General features: G+C 39.9%; 1 protein-coding gene across 8 annotated transcripts in view; it reads right to left on the bottom strand.

The window, feature by feature from the left end:
- LOC126457310 (heterogeneous nuclear ribonucleoprotein R) overlaps positions 1 to 19,289 on the bottom strand; it is a 114,725-nt gene that overhangs the window by 32,603 nt on the left and 62,833 nt on the right. For 7 of the 8 annotated variants that reach the window (XM_050093499.1, XM_050093498.1, XM_050093501.1 and 4 more), the window contains exons 5-8: positions 18,599 to 18,734; positions 17,446 to 17,651; positions 14,259 to 14,408; positions 10,763 to 11,036 (exon numbers count right to left, since the gene is read on the bottom strand). In XM_050093499.1, the coding sequence (XP_049949456.1) occupies positions 10,763 to 11,036; positions 14,259 to 14,408; positions 17,446 to 17,651; positions 18,599 to 18,734 (766 nt within the window). Of the gene's footprint in view, positions 1 to 10,762; positions 11,037 to 14,258; positions 14,409 to 17,445; positions 17,652 to 18,096; positions 18,233 to 18,598; positions 18,735 to 19,289 lie in introns of all 8 variants that reach the window. The other variant, XM_050093497.1, reaches the window with a different exon arrangement.

Below are 19,289 nucleotides of genomic sequence, written 5' to 3'. Positions count from 1 at the left end.
TGTTTCACGAATATGATGAGGAAATGCCAGACAGTATTACCTTCAAACAGTGGGTCACAACTGACAGGGCAAAAATGATAACAATGGTTAAATCTCAGGAAGAGTACTTGGAATCTTTAATCGATAACTTACAAAAACTCAAAAGTCACCACTATGTTTCTACAATCCAAAGTAAGTTTCTGAAGGACAAAAAAAAACACAACTTCATGAAACTGAATACATAGTGCTAGCTGATTTACACTCTACTTTAAAGATGAGAAATATGAAGTTTGCAGTTCTTCAATTTGCATTATAAGCGACTACTTGGAGTACAACACTTTGGCTGTACACGTGTTTCAAAAGTATGTAATAAATTACATAAAAGAAAATTTTCCCAAGGTTCAGAAGCCGATATATTATTCAGATGGAAGTGGTAGTCAGTATAAGAAGTACAGGACATTTATGTCTTTTGCAAGGATAATATTAACGGGATTACCCAATTTCTGATCAAGAAAGAAGAAGTGGTTCTGCATATGAAAAGAACACTTCAAACCAGATTTGAAAACTGTATAGCAATAAAAGGAACTAGGCATTTCCACAAATTCCTTGGCAGTGCAGAAAACTTAGTTCAATGTTATGTAACATCAGAAACTAAAATTTATGAGGATCATTGTGTCAGTAAAATTACATCTCTGTCTTTAATGTTGAATGACATAGTGGCATGTATGAATGATGGACAGTGGTGGCTTACAGAGGTTGGAAGAATAAGTTTGGAAAACAATGATGTGCATTTTTAGCACCCTGTGGCCCAAGAACATCATTCAAGAAATCTGCTAGTGACAAAGTTCGGATACCAATGAAAATTGTTTTAAGCAAACTTTCAGTTCTTGAACTTAACCACAACTGGGAGGTCTTATTCTATACTGCAGAAGCTGTCTGAAGAAATAAGTGTACTTAACATTCACCACCAGGTTTAGGAACAGACGCATCTCTAAGGATGTTAATTGAAAATATTTATTTTAAGTATGTCAAAATAATATAAATGTTAATTTCAGTGATGTTACCACTTTTTGTGTAAAATTCATTACCTTACTTCAATAATAATTGATTATATTACACCAATATCACACATGAATAGGCTACAGCCATAAGGTCAGTTGGTTGTAGAGTAATGTGAATTATCTCATTTTCAAAAATTCATACCTTTGTTCACAGTCAGATATCAATGTTGAAATTTTTACAGAACAATGCTATTATATAGGTGTACAAACTGTGCAAAAATCATATTTTTATTTTCAGTCCCACCTGAGATAATTAACCCCCAACTTGACAAAAAATTAAAATTTTCTAATTTCAAAAATTCATAAAAAATTAAGGAAACATTTGTAAATGTTCTTGCTCTATACGAGGCTAGCAGTGTATGATATCTAACTATAGGGAAAAAACACTCTCATAAATCACTCCTTGTTTGTTATTTTTGGGCCTAAAAGCGGATTTTTGAAAATTTGGATACCAAACTGTGGAGTCATTTTGACTGGTTATTTTTTAATTTAGGGTATTTTATTTAATAGACAATGTTGTAGAGGACACTTTTCTAAAAACAATCAAGTTAATTGCAAGTGCAGAGTTATTCATATTTTTGCGAACACCTCGAAACTGAAACATCTCAGCGCACTAACATTCAGTAAAGGTAAAAGGTAAATTTTTTAAAAAAACTGTTTTGAACTTCTCAATTATAGGGTAATCACATATAAAAAATTAAAATATTTAAAAATGTTCAAGCAACCAACTTAATTTTTATTGGACCACTTCATTTGGATTGACACCCTAGGAAACTAAATCTGTCTCGTGAATGTGATATTTTTTGTTTTTACATCTGCTTCAACTTTCGGATTGGTGACCATTTCCCATCTTGTGTCTATTTGTAATGTACGTAACAATTTAAGATTTCCTGCGAATGTGCTGAAATTAATATGCACTCACTCACGGCCTGGTTGTTTAAATGGTGTAATTTATATGAAATCTAAGTCACAGTAATCCTCTGGCACACCCCGCCCCGAAGGTAGTTTCATATATTTTATATCTGAGACTAAAGAACAATGTCACAGAGAAAATGGAGAATCAGTTCAGTTCTCTCCGAGTCATCTGCCAAAATGAGATGCAAAGAATTTGAGCACCTGCCAGTAAAACTCCACAACCAAAATGTGGGGGTGGCTCATTATACAAAATAAAACTATGAGGCAGTCTAGTATGACCAATGCGGAGGCGAAATACAACAGTGGATTGCCACACAGCAGTTGTCTTGATAGAGCGGTGTTTATTTGAGGGACAGCAGCCCACCATACATTCTACTTCCAAGTGAGCAGAGACCTTGGTTGCAGGTGCGCCTGGAATCGTCAAAGCGAATGGGGAGGAAGGGGGGGGGGGGGGGGGGGGGTAATCACTTCTCTATCCAATTCATTGGCCAGTTCATTTCTTGGGATAACCCACATGCCCTGGGACCCAGAGAAAAACAAGCAGGCAGAATGATTATGTTCATCAAGAAGGTCATGAATAGCACGTATCCCTGGGTGACAACAGTAACATCCATAAAAGCATGGCGATAGCCCACTGAGTCACTATACACTCTTCAGCCAGAGCATTATGACCACCTATCTAATAGCCAATATGTCCATGGTTGGCATGAATAACAGTGGCAACACTTCATGGCATGGAAGCAATGAGGCCTTGGCAGGTTGCTGGAGGGAGTTAGCAACACACCTGCACACACCAAGTCACCTAATCCCCATAAATTCAGATAGTGTGTGTGTCTGGGGGGGGGGGGGGGGGGGGGGGGCGGGGGGGAGGCAATGAGCTCTGACACTGCATTCAATCACATCCCAGCTGGCAAGCTGCAGAGCTAGCACACCAATTGGAACTCGCCACTGTGCTTCTCGAACCACTCCATCACAATCCTGGCCTTGCAACATGGTGCATTACGTTGTTGAACTATGTCACTCCCAGACAGAAATGCAAGTGTGATAAATTAATGTACAAAGTCTGCAACCATTGTACGATACTCCTTCGCCGTCATGGTGCCGTGTATGAGCTCCACTGGACCCATGGGTGGTCACGTGAATCTTCCCCAGAGCATAATGGCGCCGCCGACAGCTCGCCTCCATCCGCAGTACATGTGTCAATGAGAACTGTTCCACTGGAAGGCGACAAGATTCGCTCCCAGCCATCGGTATGATGAAGAAGCTATCAAGATTCATCAGATAATGCAATGCTCTGCCACTGCACCAACGTCTAGTACCAATGGTCGTGTGCCCATTTCACTCGTAGTAGTCAATGTCATGGTGTTGACATTGGCACAAGCTGTGGAGGCCTATCGTTACAAGTGTTCAGTGCACTGTGTTTTCAGACATGCTTGAACTCTGCCCAACATTAAACTCTAATGTTAGTTCTGCCGCAGTTCACCACTTGTCCTGTCTTACCAGTCTCCTCGCCTATGTGCCCGATACGTGTAATGAGCCAGTGGCCACCCAACCCCACAACATCTGGACATGGCTTCACCTTGGTTTTGCCATCTGTTGAAGACACTTACCACAGTACTCCTTGAACACTTGACAAGCCACGCAGTTTCCAAAATGCTGGTGCCGAGCTTCTGGGCCATCACTATCTGCCCCCAGTCAAACTCAGATAGTTTGTGTGCCCTGCCCATTCTACATACGGACAGCACGCTCAATGATACTACATGCACCATGCGTGTGTCTGACTAGCAGTCATTCCGGGCCAGGTGATGCTTCTATCGCCTGGAATGGTTCGTATCTATAGCAGGTTGGTGGTCATAACGTACTTTTTAATCATGGTATGTTGGTTGGTCAGTTGACCTGGGGTAGGGACCAAACAGCAATGTCATCGGTCCCATCAGATTTGGGGGAGGAAGCCAGCCGCGCCCTTACAAAGGATCCATCCCAGCATTTGCCTGAAGCGATTTAGGGAAATCACAAAAAACCTATATCAAGATGGCCAGACACGAGTTTGAACTGCCGTCGTCCTAAATGCGAGTCCAGTATGCTAATCACTGCACCACCTCACTCGGTTGTTATATATTAAAACCCAGTCAAGGTATGTCTGTTAATGGCCATCAGCTACACCATAAAAACACTGCATGTTCCTGGCTGACAGGAGATGTAAAAGCTTAATCCATCCTATCCATGATTTTAGAGCCACTGAGGTAAATGATGGTAGCATCCTGACACTCCTGAAAAACTAAAACGAACAGATGGTGAACGGTCATGGGGACAACTGAGACTTTAAATTCAACAAAGATGAGGAGTGGTGTTGCAAGGAAACACGAGTAGTACTCAGTGATGAGGCACTGTGGAGGTCATGGCAAAGGGCTGCGAGGCGCATATCAACTGGTTATCCCATCCAGAGGTTGTCGTTAAGGGGTTCATGCCCCTAGTATGCAAAACGAATAGGATATAATGGAATATTAAGAAACTGTCGAAGGGTGATCACACAGGTGTGTAAGGGTTGGCACTGTTGTAACTAAAGACAGAAGATCACACTTTGACAAGGAGACTAAAGAATTAATCCAGAAGACACCAATGGCTAGTCCAACTCCATGATGATTGACTGGGTCTAATAATAGCAAAGCTGAGGTGCCACTGAGTAATAAACCTGGTAACCACAGTCCAAGTAAGGGTGGACCACAGCCCAGTAGATGTGCTGGTCTTTAGTTGTTGAATATGGATCAGCTTCTTGTCAAAGAGGAGTCCCAAAAATGGGATTGTGTAACAATGTCCAAGTGCTCAGACCCAAGCAGAGATCTGGACCAGGATGGACTGTGGTACAATGATCTGCATTTTTCCAGGAGAGAAGCAGAAACCTTGGGAAAGGTTCCAAGCAGAAGCCCATTGGATAGTAACTTGGAGATGGTGTTCAGCCAAGGCTAGAGAGTGGGAGCTATACCAAATGCAGAAGTCATCAACATAGCTCTGCGGAGGTGATCAGTGGCAAGAAAAAAGTCACTAACCCATTGATAGCAATGAGGAAAAGTGTGACACTCGGCACAGAGTCTTGCATGGCATCATTCTCTTGGACCTATAAAGTACCATCTTGGACCTGGAACAACCAGTGGAATAAAAAGTGACAAAAACTGGTATGAAGCCTGAAAGGTCTCAGTCATGGAGGGTAACTAAAATATGATAGTGCCTGGCAGTGTCATATGCCTCGTGTAGGTCAAAAAAGACTGCAATGAGGTGTTGGCATTTGGAGAAAGCATACCACAATCCATTTCCATACTAATCACATGGTCAGCTGTGACTAATCGGCCCAAACTGTTGGTGGATGTTGAGGTTTTGCCTGAAGTGTTGGAACTATGATACTGTCTCACCATTGTGAAGGGAAGATCCTGGGTAGATGGAGCCAGTGGGGAAAGTAAGATGATGATATATCTGACTATGAATTTAATAAGGGCTCAAGACCATGAGACTAGAAAAGAGACTGAATCCATCCCCAGTCACTGAAAGGTTCATTATATGATCCAAGAGGGGGGAGGGGGGGGAGGGGAGGGGAATGTCTTCAACTCGTCACTTGTGCATCCAGAAGGCAGCCGCACAAGACTCCACCAATGCCTTTGCAACGTGGGTTGCCAGCTAGTCAGCAAGAGCCGACACATATTTCCAGAGAGAAGACATTATCATTCCCAGCATTCCTTCCTAATGTGTTAAATCAGATAGCGAGCCTTAGTATGAAGCCACTTAAAAGAGATGAGGTTGGTCTGCAAAGGATGTTGCTTAAAACATTGCAAGGCTCTTCAGCTGTCTGTAAGAGCTATGCAGTGTCTTTGGTCCACCATGGCACAATCCAGTGATGGAGAGGGACCTGTAGAAAGGGGAAACTGCACTGGAGACATCTTGCACACCTTCAACAATGCAATCTGACAGTGGGGGATGAAGGTAACAGCCGAAGCATACAAATGCCATCTGACTCTTCAAAGCACACAATGTGGTAGACAGCCCATTTGACAATGGCGAAGAAGCTACAGGATTACCGGAATGGGGTCTGCTCACTGTTACAAAGATTGTTATGTGGTGACCAATGTAGGAAAGCCGTGATACTGGGAGAATAGACTGTTAATCAGTAGCTGGAAAGGTGGGTAGGAGTACAATCATTGAGGAGAGACAAATCATGGCCAGTAAGAAGTTGGTCAAGTAGAAAACCCATCAAGACAAAGTGGTATTCCACTACTGGGGGTTGGGAGGAGTTATTGGATGAAGATGGTCCACTCTATGTAAGAGACTTGACTGGAGGTACATAAATGTTGCAAATGCTGATCACTGAGGTCATTTGCGTCCACACCATTATTGCTTCCAATGTGGCACGAAGGGAAAACCACTCACTGAAAACACCTTTGGGAACCAATGTGCAGATCACTCCAGATTCCCTCTGGGGTCAGCACAGTTCCAACAGAATGCCCACAACCAAGGAGCATTGTGGAACAATCAGTGGAGTGTGTTCCTCGTACAGCAATGCCAGTTGCAGAGGGATGAGGAAATAAGGTGGTGGTGGTCTGGCAGAAAACAGTAATATCCATTAGAATTTGACTGAATAATTACCTGTTCCTTGCCTGTTGTCAATATGTGGCTATTCTCGACAAGTGCTGTTAGAGATGTCTGGCAGTTCTTGGACATATGCAGCAAATTCTCATACTGTGATATGCCACATAAGAAAATACATTTTTAATTTTTTAATACTGCTTGGAAAATGATACATTCTTCTCTTTCTTCTATATGACATGATTTCTGCTGTAGCTATAGCTTAAGTTTGGAACTCTTTCCTTAGTGTGTAAGCCAACTTCAGGTGATTGAACATCTGCTTCATTTTACATTTGTCTCTTAACACTTACATTATATTTACATTAATCTGTTTTTCTCTATGATAGAGTTAAAGAGTTAATTCCTTTAGACTTTTAATTTTATCATAGCATGAATTTAAGTGTGCAGCCTCCAGGGAGCAAGTTTCCAATACTACCACGAGCAAGGCAATCACAAGACTTGAAACTAAAAAAGGGTCCAAGTACCTTAATAGTAAGAGTTTTGAATTTTTGTGTGAATTAAGATCTCCCAGCAAAGTTCAAAAAGACTCAAACTGTCACAAATACAATGTAGTACCCAATCCAATGAACAGATGGCATGTTGTTTAACATGCCACTGCTGTTAACATATTTAAGGCTCTACGTTCCACATGATTACTCTTCTATGTTAGATAAAATAGCAGAGGCGACAGATGTTTTTAACAGTTTGAGCAAAAAGGGGGGGTGGGGGGAACAACAACAACAATGAATTAAAGGAGAAGGTGTTTTGGCAGAAACAAGGAAAAAACTGAAAATAGAGGGAATAAATATGTAAGTTCAAGTAATAAATGTATTCCTGCAAGAGCTCATCCAGCACAGGAGGTTAGTCTCATTACTGATTGCTAACTTAACACCATAATTGGACAGACTACTTATTCTTCAGTTACCAAATGTGTCGTTCCAGAACATGTGGAGGATGTGATACAGCAATCAAGACAAATAAAGCCATTTACTGTCAAAATCAAACAATGGAAACTCCCGGTAGGAGCATCAACAATGTAGGAAGAAGACGGATTCTTACTCATCACACATTAAGTTGCAGACATGCACTATTAAAAGATACTTATATAAAGTTTTCGGCCACCGCCTTCATCAGCAAAAGAGAAACATACAAGCAAGCACACCTCATGCACAAATCACGGCGTAAGTTAGCGATCAGTAAAGCGATTTACCTCCTTTGCTGGATGAGCTTTCGCAGGAAAGATATTACTTGAATTTACGTATTCATTCCCTCATTTACTGTCAGTAACATGAATGCATCTGACTACTTAGATTTCAAGACATCATCAGATTCTAATATAGGCACAGCAAATCTAAACACATCTAGAGCACAGTGGCTATAGTTCGACAAACGTAAGCCTCATGTAGTTAAGACTAGGAGATGCTTAAATGAAATTGAGGCCTGGGAAGGTATCCCTGTTTAGAGAAAAGGCTGTGTAAGTACAGGGCATAAAGAAGAGCAAGTACCTGCCCTGAATGTTATAAGCCACTTTTGTAAAGAAAAGAAGAAAGATTTGATTGAAATGATGCAATAGCTTATGAATAATGACCACAAACACTTTTACAACAGCAGAATGAACTTTTACTATCTTCTTCCTCAGTACTGAACTATGGCACTTGGAGCTTTTCATCAAATTTCCACTTTCAGTACATTTTCACGAATATTACAACAGATCTACACTATGCTTAACTTTCAAATAAAATACATTAATAGTGCAATTTTGACCATTGATATCTAGCATAATTAAAACTCATTTTCCTCATATCCATGTTTTGTCGCTTAGAACCTTTCCTACCGCAAGTCTTCAATTGTCAATAGTTATACAATATTTTGCGCATTTTGGTTATCTGGCAACCCCTTGAATGTAACTAGTAGTTAAGGCAACATTGTAACTTGCTGCTGCTATAATTAAGTCTAATATTTTATCAGGAACACAATTATTATACTACATTGTATGTATTACATATATTTTTGTATTTACAATTTCTTTTAATCTTCATTGGTTCATGAATGGTTTTTCTTTTAGTTGTCAGCTTTAAAATAATGCCGGTACAATCCAATGATGAATATTACACTGCATTTTTTTGTATTTTATATGTTGTTCAACTTTTAATGACTCAGGGTAACTGAGTGGTTTAGCTTTAAGGAAAGTTTAATTTTGACTTTGAATAACTGCCTGACCCTGCACGAACTGTAACACCTATACTAGTTGATATTCAGTCTAGAAATATCTCTAGGACTTAATGATGAGGTTTCCAGGTTATTTTATAAATAATTTTGTTGATTTACACTTACTATGATTAGGGAACTTACATGTTGCTTTTATGGGACCTGTGACTTCATTTTATTAGTATTTAACAGGTTCAGTTAGCTATGAGCTTTTAAATATTCTGTTCATTGGCACTTACCAAGTGTGCTTATTAAAGCTGGATATCGGGGCATCGTTAGTAGAAATCGTGTATGGGGAGCTGTTACCCATTCTAGCTGACCATCTCGCACCCGCAGCAGTGCCATCCACATACTGAACTGTCACAGTGCCTACAGCAACTCCAAGACCAAATGGCAAGATCTGTCAACTGGCTGCTTTGTGGCAAGGCGAACACCCTATTTTGATCCACAAAGTTTTTGAGAACTGTACTCACATCATATTCCGCATAAATCTCGTCAAATCAGCGGTCCAACCACCTTACTCTAGACCCTTCTGGCATTGTGACGATGTCACATGATCAACAAACTCAAAACAGCAACACCACAAACGTCTCCATTGAGCAGGTCAAGCCAATGTGGGCCCTACCTTCACTCCCTACAAGACAACACTGACATCACAAGTCTCACTACATATGGAGACATCCATGCAGGCATCACCTGAAGTTACCACCCCCTCCCCAACCAACAGCCATACCATCATCTCGTCCAGCAGCTGAACCAACACAGTGGACAGCAGCCCACCCACCTGCCCCCCCAAAGAGCTAGCAAACAAAGTTTCAATTCCTTACATTCTGGTGCTCTGTGTTATTGGGTGAAGTGGGGAGATTAAGGGACCAACTGTAGTGTATGTTACTCAGGTAGAAGGAGTAACTTTGAAGTTACTCTCAGTATCAAGTTGTGTGCATTAATATACATGTGTATTTGCATTTTTAGAAACAATAAGTAAGTCTATATGCTTCAGTTGTATGTACGTTAGTTTATGTGGTGTATAAGCCTTACCTATGAGTATGTCCAATAATGTATTAATCGTTCCAACATTTTTACTGTTTTAGTAAATGAATATAAAAGAAAGCTAACAGCAAAATAATCCAATCAAAACTGGACCTCCAAAAAGAACAAGTGCTACCTGTCATTAAAGTGAACACTAATGACTCAACAGCCTATTTTAGAAGCAAGAACAATTATTTGAGAGGGAAACTGCAAAGACTTGTCTGCCAGAAGGTACAATAATACAAACTCCATTTTCAACTGGATGCTACAATTTTCTGAAAGCTTCAGACACAAAAGAAGGCCCAAATGTTATCAGCAGGTATAGAGAAAATGCCTTCCACTTCCAAAAAATGTATGCTTTAGTCATAACATTCTTAAACTTGTCATATGGTCTCCTTCTTACCTTTCAAGTGAAGATGGATTATCCAAACAGTACCCTCCTTCCCTCAAAAATTAAGTGGAAATGATTTTTTTTGGGGGCGGGGCGGGGGGGGGGGGGGGGGGGGGGGGTGTGATGATGATGATGATGGCATTGTGAATGCAAATTTACTCGGTTAAGTGTTGAAATCTTGTTTGTCACTGGTGAAACCTTTATCGAAACCAGCAATACCTAAAAGCAAAATGCTTCACAATGACTTGTTCTATCCAAAATTGAACAGCCCAACAGCATTGAAGAAATTAGCACCTAGTCTGTTAAAGTGCTTGAACTTTGAAGACTGAGTCATATTATGCACTTTAGAAGCTTTTCAACCATACTTAAATATATTATACAACAGATCACAAGGTCCTGTTGTGTGTTCTCCAACAAATGTGGCGAGGTATGTGACCACTAAACCTCTGACCTAAAATGAGATTTTAAATATGAAGTAACAGCCTGTTAATTATTCGCCCACTGCTGCAAAGGCATGATCTAGCTGCAGGAACAGAAACAAAATGACAAGGTACGTGTGCTAACTTACCGTAATCCCCACGGCCCATAGGACCACGCAAGGATGCAGCTGCTGCCCCCCCTTGCCCTCTCGGTCCTCCAGGGCCCCTCATGGGCATCACACCTGGAGGTAACATGGACGGGTGTGATGGTGAGCATCCACCACGGACTTGCATCATCTGCATCATGCGACGTTCTCTGGCCCGTAGAATTTCTTCTTTCTTTTTCTTATCCGATGGGGGTTTTGCCAATGAAACTTCAATTGCAGAACCCCCCATTTCTTTTCCATTCAGTTCCTCCATGGCCTTAAAAATGTATAAAAAGATAACACTCAAAAGTGAACAGAAGAACCACACAACAAGATCTAAAAATGTGTACAATGAAATATACTCTCGAAAATACATGTCATTTGTGTTCTCTGCAAAGTGTTACGAAAGTGCTTAGTTTTAAATTAACAGAACTTCTATACAAAAAAATGGGGGGGGTGTGTAAAAACCACACATCACAAGACAATTTCAGCACTCCAAGAAAGGCAAACATTTTTTCGAATATTAATGTCGATTTTACTGAGACATCCAAATTACAGTTTCAATCAAGCTGACTACAACTTACTAAATGGAAGCTTAATTAGTAAGGGAGCCACAATATAAATCAACAAAGACACAGAAGCTTCATTATAATGAGTTGTCATATGAACTTTCCATTTGGTTATGATGCGTTACAGTGAGAACTTCCCACAAGCACTACAGCTCAGATTCAGATTTTAGTTGGAATTCTTAAAGTATCATAATTTGCTTGCTTTAATTGTTAGTAACTGAATTCTGGCATATGCAGCCAGAGATAGCAGTCAAATGTGTGTGCGTGTGTGTGTGTGTGTGTGTGTGTGTGTGTGTGTGTTTTTCTTGTCTGAAAAAGGCTTTGGCTGAAAGCTAAATGAGTAACAGTATTTTGTTGTGCCCCATCAGCTACTCAACATGTCATCTTTAAGGTGGGTAGCAATCAGTCCTTTTCAATATTTATGATATTCCAACATGGACTTTCCAGTGTTTGACAATGTTATCTGGCAAAGAGGCTCAGATGATTTTCTTCCCCTCTCCATAAGAAAATTGTGTATGAATACACAGACTGATTAAAACAAGAAAGATATACATAAAGCAGATACAGAGGCAAATGGTATAAATACTTTCTATTCTGATTCCCCGTAGAAATGAAAAAAATATTGCTCAATGGAAACTTTATCCATCACATTTATCCGTAACACAACAAATTAGTTATGAAGTATAAATGTACAATTCAGTTGTTGGACACAGCAAATATTTTGCGGCTTTTTCCACAACTGAAGTTTCAGGTTCCATTGTTACAACAGCAAATTTGCTAGGACCGACACAAACATGCACGAAATTAACTGGATGAGGGATTGATTTTTATTGGACAGTTTAATGCATCAGTGGATCAATAGACACTGTCATAAATAATACAGAGTTAGTACCAAATGGTATGATAAGAGCAGATCATCTCTAGGGAAATGGCCAATACATACATATTTACACAAAGATTTCAAAAGCGTTCCTTCAGTTTACCTGGGTCAACTGCAGTGGTACCTCAATCTCTCAAAACTTTTTGAAAATACCCCTTACTGTATCATGATTTTAGCACATAAGTAACACATTTTCTACATACGCAAACACTCTACACACAGTAATTTGAGGACTACAGGGTTACTGCAAGTTTCCCCATGTGAAATACCCTGCTTTCCAGACTAATAATAGGATTTTTCCCTGACCAATTCTGAGATAAGGGCAACTTAAGACATAAGTTGACAATCTGTCTTTTCAGCTATGGTACAAGAAAGATCAGTGCAAATGAGGGGAAAAAAGAAAGAAAAAAAACTTTCAAGCAGACGATGTTTTTTGATATGAGCAACATATTTTAAGTATTAACATTAACATCAACATCTTTTGTAATGAACTGTTTTTAGATGGAGAAAGCAAGCCAAATGGCCTATGTATTTCATTAAGACCACTGACATTTTATTTCAATAAAACAACATATTTGGTGACAAAAATACAAATTTCCTTGGAGTCACAGGACAGGTTTAAAATACCTTCACTGATTTCAGAAATAACCTCAAAAAAGTAGGCCTCTTGAAGTAAGTGTATAAGGCAGGAAAGAATTGTGTAAACCAACACTGTAGGCGACCGCCAATAAAATGTTGGTTCTATTATCAACACTACTGTCGGTTATTGCCCACTGTGTAATATTTATATCTTACAGGTATTGTGTGATTTTTCTTTTGAGAAATGTGTGAGTACATAATGTACAAACCGCTAGCAAATGACAAAATTTTCTTCTTATCGTCCATGCATTCTAACATAGAAACTACTTTTGAAGTGCCTAAAGTTGCTAGAACAAATAAAATGCCTTTAAAACACCACACTGCACAATGTACTTGCAATGAGACAGTCACAATTCCTGAAATCCATCACCCATGGCCTCTGGCCTATTGAGTTCTGGGTCCATGGATAAACCATAAAAATCTGCTGCAATAAGTCATGCACAAGCAGACCCAGCCCGTAACGAGATTGGTGAGACTAGATACAACGGGCAGGGCCTGCACGTTAGTGGGAATCGAATGGCTTCAGATTGGCAGGCCCAATCCATTACAGATACCAGCAAAAACAGCCTGCAGTTTTGGCCCATCGCCGAAAGCACTTCTGTGGCTAGCTATTCATGAGCCACAGACAGCATGTCAATGAAATGAACCGTGGTGATCAATCCATGCAACAGATAACTTGTTCAAATACTCTGAGAATCAATAATAATGAGGATAGGTAGCAACTCACCATAAAGACGATTGCTGAGCCACAGACAGAAATGTAGAAAAGACCATTTTCGGCCATAGCTTTTGCTCTACAGCCTCTGAGAAACAGATCTACACTAACCATTCATCATGCATCTCATTGGCAGCTGCTAGACTAGCGACAAGAAGTGGTGGCAATACTACCTGCCCGCTGAGGGGAGTGGTAGGAAGGGGGCTAAGCAGTAGTAATGAGGGAGTAGGGAAGCCGCACACATACTCAGCTGCACCCAGCCAGCGACAGTGCACGACACCTCAGTAAACAAGTCATTTCATTTACTGAGACAAAAATGTGATTTTCCAGTGTTTTTTTTTCCTTCGAATTTTCTTCAAGTTTCCCTCATATTTCCCTGATGTTCCTCTCATATTTCCCTGATGTTCCTGATATGTTTGATATTCCCTGTTACCAGAATATGCGGCAACCCCGAACTAGATATTTTAGATTCTAGATTCAGAAACATACAAAACTTGCTGTTTATAGAGAGCACAGATCAAGGAAACTGGAAAGATAGGACTGAACTTTTGCAAAATAGCATCCGTTACTGGCATGAGGTAATTTAACACAGGCACTAACTATGTCTTAAACAATGCTGCATACCGCAAATGTGAAGTACTGATCAACTGAAAGGTTGTTCAATTATTACTGCTCATATATATTTATGGCACTCACCTTTATTGCATTTTCCCGGTCTTCAAAATGGATAAAAGCGTAGTCTTTTATTTTCTTCACTCTTTCCACTTTTCCATAAGCTTCAAACGATTCTTTCAGTTTTTCTTCAGAACAGTCTTGCGTGAGATTCCTTACATACAGCACCTTTACCTACAACAGAAGAAAATTGATGAAAAATCATCTAGTAGATAGCTATCAGATTAATTTCAGATGCACTAGTCAATTTGGTACCTGCGTCTCAGTTCACCATAACAATTCCTATGCTGGTACTGGAAGAGTATACTATCAACTTAACTACACAACACCCCGCCCCCCCCCCCCCCCCCCCACCGAACAAAACATATCTCAGAAATCAGTCAACGAGTACAGCTTTTAACATACCTATGCATCCCACAATACGACCTTACAATAAGTACCATTTTCATTTACTGGGGTTCGGTAAGTTATAACTGTGTTGAAAATAAACATAACAGGACAAAAAGTTCATCGTTGCATATCAAATATGTCAACTGGTTTACGAAGTTTTCTAAATTTTTACTTGTACAAGGTCTGTTCAAAAAAATTCTGGAACAATTGTCATTTCACGTCACTGGTGTGTTGGAGCGGAATGTGACGACATCCTTCACACACACCTGTATTTAATGTGCAACTGAAGGAAGACCTATTGCTGTATATCTGTTATTTACCATTCAGTGCTGTATTGAGTAGAATGTTGTGTCACGCTGTTCAGGAATTTTGAGATGGCAGGGTTCGAGGAGCAACACGTCTGCATTAAATTTTTCGTGAAACTCAAGAAAACCTTTGCAGAGACACACACCAAATGATGCAGGTGATAATGGTGATACGAACTTAAACCATACTTGGTGTTACAAAAGGCTCACGTGGTTTAAAAATGATCAATTGAAAGTTAAGATGACCCTCATTCAGGGCGTCCTTAACATCTACTGACAATGTTCACGTCAGGAATGTCAACGAATTGTGTGTGCCAATCAAAAATTGACTGTCCAAGAGAAGAAAGTAACATTTCAGTTGGATCATGTCATGAAATCCTGACACAGTATCTTGGAATGCTTTGAGTAGCCACCAAGTTCGTACTACAGCTCTTGAGTCAAGACCACAATGACCTTAGCCTTGCAATCTGTGAAGAGCTTATCAATTGCGCAAATGAGAAGGAGATGTTGCATTTGACACGGTGTCCCATTGCAGGCTGTTAACAAAAGTAAGAGCATACAGAATAATTTCATAGATATGCAAGTGGCTGGAAAACTTCTTAAATAATAGAACCCAATATGTTGTCCTAATGGCAAGCATTTATCAGAGACAAGGGTATCGTCAGGAGTGCCCCAGGGAAGTTTGATACAACCCCTGTTGTTCTCTGACAGGGTGGGGAGCAATCTGTGGTTGTTTACTGATGACGTCTCGGTGTACAGTAAGGTGTCGAAGTTGAGTGACTGTAGGAAGATACAGCACAACTTCAACAAAATTTCCAGTTGGTGTGATGAATGGCAGCTAGCCTTAAATGTGGAAAAATGTAAGTTAATGGGGACAAGTAGGAAGAACAAATCTGTAATGTTTGGATACAGTATCACTATTGTTCCACTTGACACAGTCATCATCGAGATATCTGGGGATAACACTGCGAAGTGATACGAGGTGAGAACAGCGTGTGAGAACTGCGGTAGGGAAGGCGAATGGTCGTCTTTCATTTATTGGGAGAATTTTCGGAAAGAGTGGTTCACCTGTAAGGGAGACTGCACATAGAACACTGGCGCGACCTATTCTTGAGTACTGCTGGAGTGTTTGGGATCCATAACTGGTCGGATCGAAGGAAAACATTGATGCAATTCAAAGGCGGGGTGCTAGATTGGTTACCGGTAAGTTCGAACAAAAGTAAGTGTTAGAGAGATGTTGCAGAACATCAAATGGGAATCCCTGGATGGAACATGACATTCTTTTTGAATAACACCATTGAGAAAATTTAGAGCGCCGGCATTACAAGCTGACTGCCGAACGATTCTACTGCCGCCAACATACATTGCGCGCAAGGACCACGAAGATAATATAAGAGAAATCAGGGCTCATACGGAGGCATGCAGACAGTCTGTTTTCCCTCACTCTTATTTGCTAGTGGAACAGAAAAGGAAATAACGAGTAGTGCAGTGTACCCTCCACCTCACACCATACTATGGCTTGTGGAGTATCTGTGTAAATGTAGATATCCCTTAAGAGAATCATAACTGGTGATAAGATGGTCTATGGTCATGATGTTGACGCTAAGTTCAATCTTTGCAATAGGTCAAGAAAGCTTGCTTATATATATATATATATATATATATATATATATATATATATATATATATATATATATATATATATAAAAAAAATAAAAAAAATCAAATCAGGGCAGGTCAAATGTCAATGCCATACTGATAGTTCATCACGAATTTATCCCACAGGGACAAACTGTTAACTAATGGAACTACCAGAATGTGTTGCGATGTCTGGGAGAAAATGTGACAAGGATATGGCATGAAACGCGGCGAGACCATCCATTGCTCTTGCTTTATGATAGAGCACCCACATATTCATCTTTGTTGGTGCATGACTACTGCACAAAGAACAACACTGCTGCTTCATTCTCCGTACTGTCCAGAAATGACCACTGCATTCCAAAGTTAAAAAGCTAGTTGATAAGACAAAGATTTGCAATGACAGACAAGATAAAAGAAAATTCACACATGGCAAGTGGCCTGCCACGACTGCTTCCAGGAGTGGAAATGGTGTTGGGAGTGACGTGACGTACCAATTGTAGAGGAGATTATTTCAATAGAGGCCATGCACAGTAAGTAAAAGGCAAGTACAGAAAAATTTTGTGGACAAAGTTCTGGAATTTTTTAAACAGACCTCATATACTCTATTTGTCTTACAAAAATAAAATAAACAACTTTTCATTACTGCAAAAACAAAGGAGCCACCTCAGATAAGAGGTAAATGTTTATTACAATGGTTATTGCCACTTCAGCAAACTGAACACTTCACTTCATTATAATACACATGAGGTGGAAAACTATCGCTGCAGAGCAATAACACTAAATCACAGCACTGTTATTTTCCTAATTAATTTCCATACATATGTCCAACTAGTATGAAGCAACTAATATGATCACGCCTCCTGCACCAAACATACCTTTGACATTGTAGCCTCATCAGGCTCTTCTTGGGGATCTGCCCAATCAACAATGATATCACATCCCCACACCTTTATACGGCCAGTACCTAGCCGTCTCTTAGCTAAGGATGCTGCTTTGTGGGATTCATATTCCAAAAAACAAAAGCCACGATTCTTCTTCTTGTCATCAGGTGAGCTGTATATAATCACTTCTGTCAGACCAGCTGGAGGAAGAATCAATCATGGCAGCACATTAGCATAAGAATCAAGGCATTCATATGTAAATTCAATTCTTAAACCTATATCCATTGCTCTTTTTACCATTTAAAAGTTCCTCAGCAGCAAGAGTTGCGGACTGAGCACGCCTGCTTACAACACATGACTATATATAAAAACTAAAAATCATGCAACTTGATACAATTCACATTAATAATTACGAAAATTAAGTCAATTATGATTTACATGGAAAAAAGTCGTGTATGTATCAAAGATAATTCTTTTACACCATCCATCATTCCCACCCACCGTGCTCAAATCAGTGAATGGAGCACAACTTAGAAAGGCAAATGTTAGCATAATGCAGTTCTCTATCCAGCCAATCTTTTAGTTCAAGCCAATCAAACTTTCAAACAAAATGACTTATCGGCTTAAGCGATAATCTCAACTTACGTGCGTGTTTTGAAAATTCTTCAAACAACTCGTCACGATCTCGATTCTTGGGTATATTCCCAACGAATAAGCGATGATTGTTATATGATACTGTAACACCAATCTTTTTGCCTTTCCGAATTTCGTAATCGTTCAGCTGTAAGAACAATGGGGAAGGAAGTGCGCCAATTAAGCTTGCCTCGCCTGTGGGGTGCTCTTATGCCTGCTTTATTGGCTGGTCTGCTTTGACAGTGAGGGTGGGAATGGGACAGAGCCTCAGGAAGCTCTGCCCGTCTGAATGTTAGCAAGCCGCACCCATCCTCACAAATTAAATTGTGCAAGGCAGGTACCTCAGTAGGTAATTTCTCTGCCACCTGGCTTGAATATTTGGCAATTTCATACATTCATCAAATGGATGGGGCAACTAACTAACAAGCTGAGAGGCACAGCTGTGATGTGGGCCCAATCCAACCCCTGCTGTCTCTAAACTACATCAATTTTTGTCTCTTTCTTTACACATTACCTGTTAATTTACCAAACTCGTCCAGAATCTCCTCTTTGCCTTTAGACTTTGGAATGTTGCCCACAAAAAGTCGCAGATTTGGAACACTAATGTTAACTTTCAGACTCTTGCCAGGTTTGATTTCATGATTATCAAGCTGTGGGATGAAGAGAAACACACACATGCCAAATTTTGGTGAGTGAGCAACAACAAGTTCAAAAAAGACGATCAGTAAATTTAGGGACTAATAAGAGCTAACTTCACAATTCTGTACCAATATTCTACTGAAACAGGCATGCTCTCTCCTTAAAATTTTAATGGATTCAAATTTTGAATGAGAGAAGTACAACCAGTAACAAATCTTACACTTTTTTATTATTTATTTTCAGAACTACTAAACTTCAACAAACTACCATGTAAGATATTATAGTAGCTACTGCACGGAAACTATAACTCAGAAAGAAGGAGTGACTTCTCCAGCCATCACCTAAGAGCACTACTGTATGAGTTTGAATTTGGGAACACTGATCAACTGTTTGTCCAGTCCCAATTTTGCCCACAGAGCAAAGAGGAGATCTGGAAGCAAAACTTATTCTACTACTGACAGACATCCAATATAGCAAGTACAACAAGCGAACATTGTATGTTCTCAGAGTATTCAAACTCACTCAGTTTTTGAGCCAAACTTCAATACTGATTCACAAGTACAAAT

Source organism: Schistocerca serialis, chromosome 2 (genome assembly GCF_023864345.2).
Source record: "Schistocerca serialis cubense isolate TAMUIC-IGC-003099 chromosome 2, iqSchSeri2.2, whole genome shotgun sequence".
In the NCBI taxonomy this organism is placed as follows: Eukaryota; Metazoa; Arthropoda; class Insecta; order Orthoptera; family Acrididae; genus Schistocerca; species Schistocerca serialis.
Note: the sequence above shows the minus strand (reverse complement) of the source record. Positions and strands in the feature narration are given on the sequence as shown.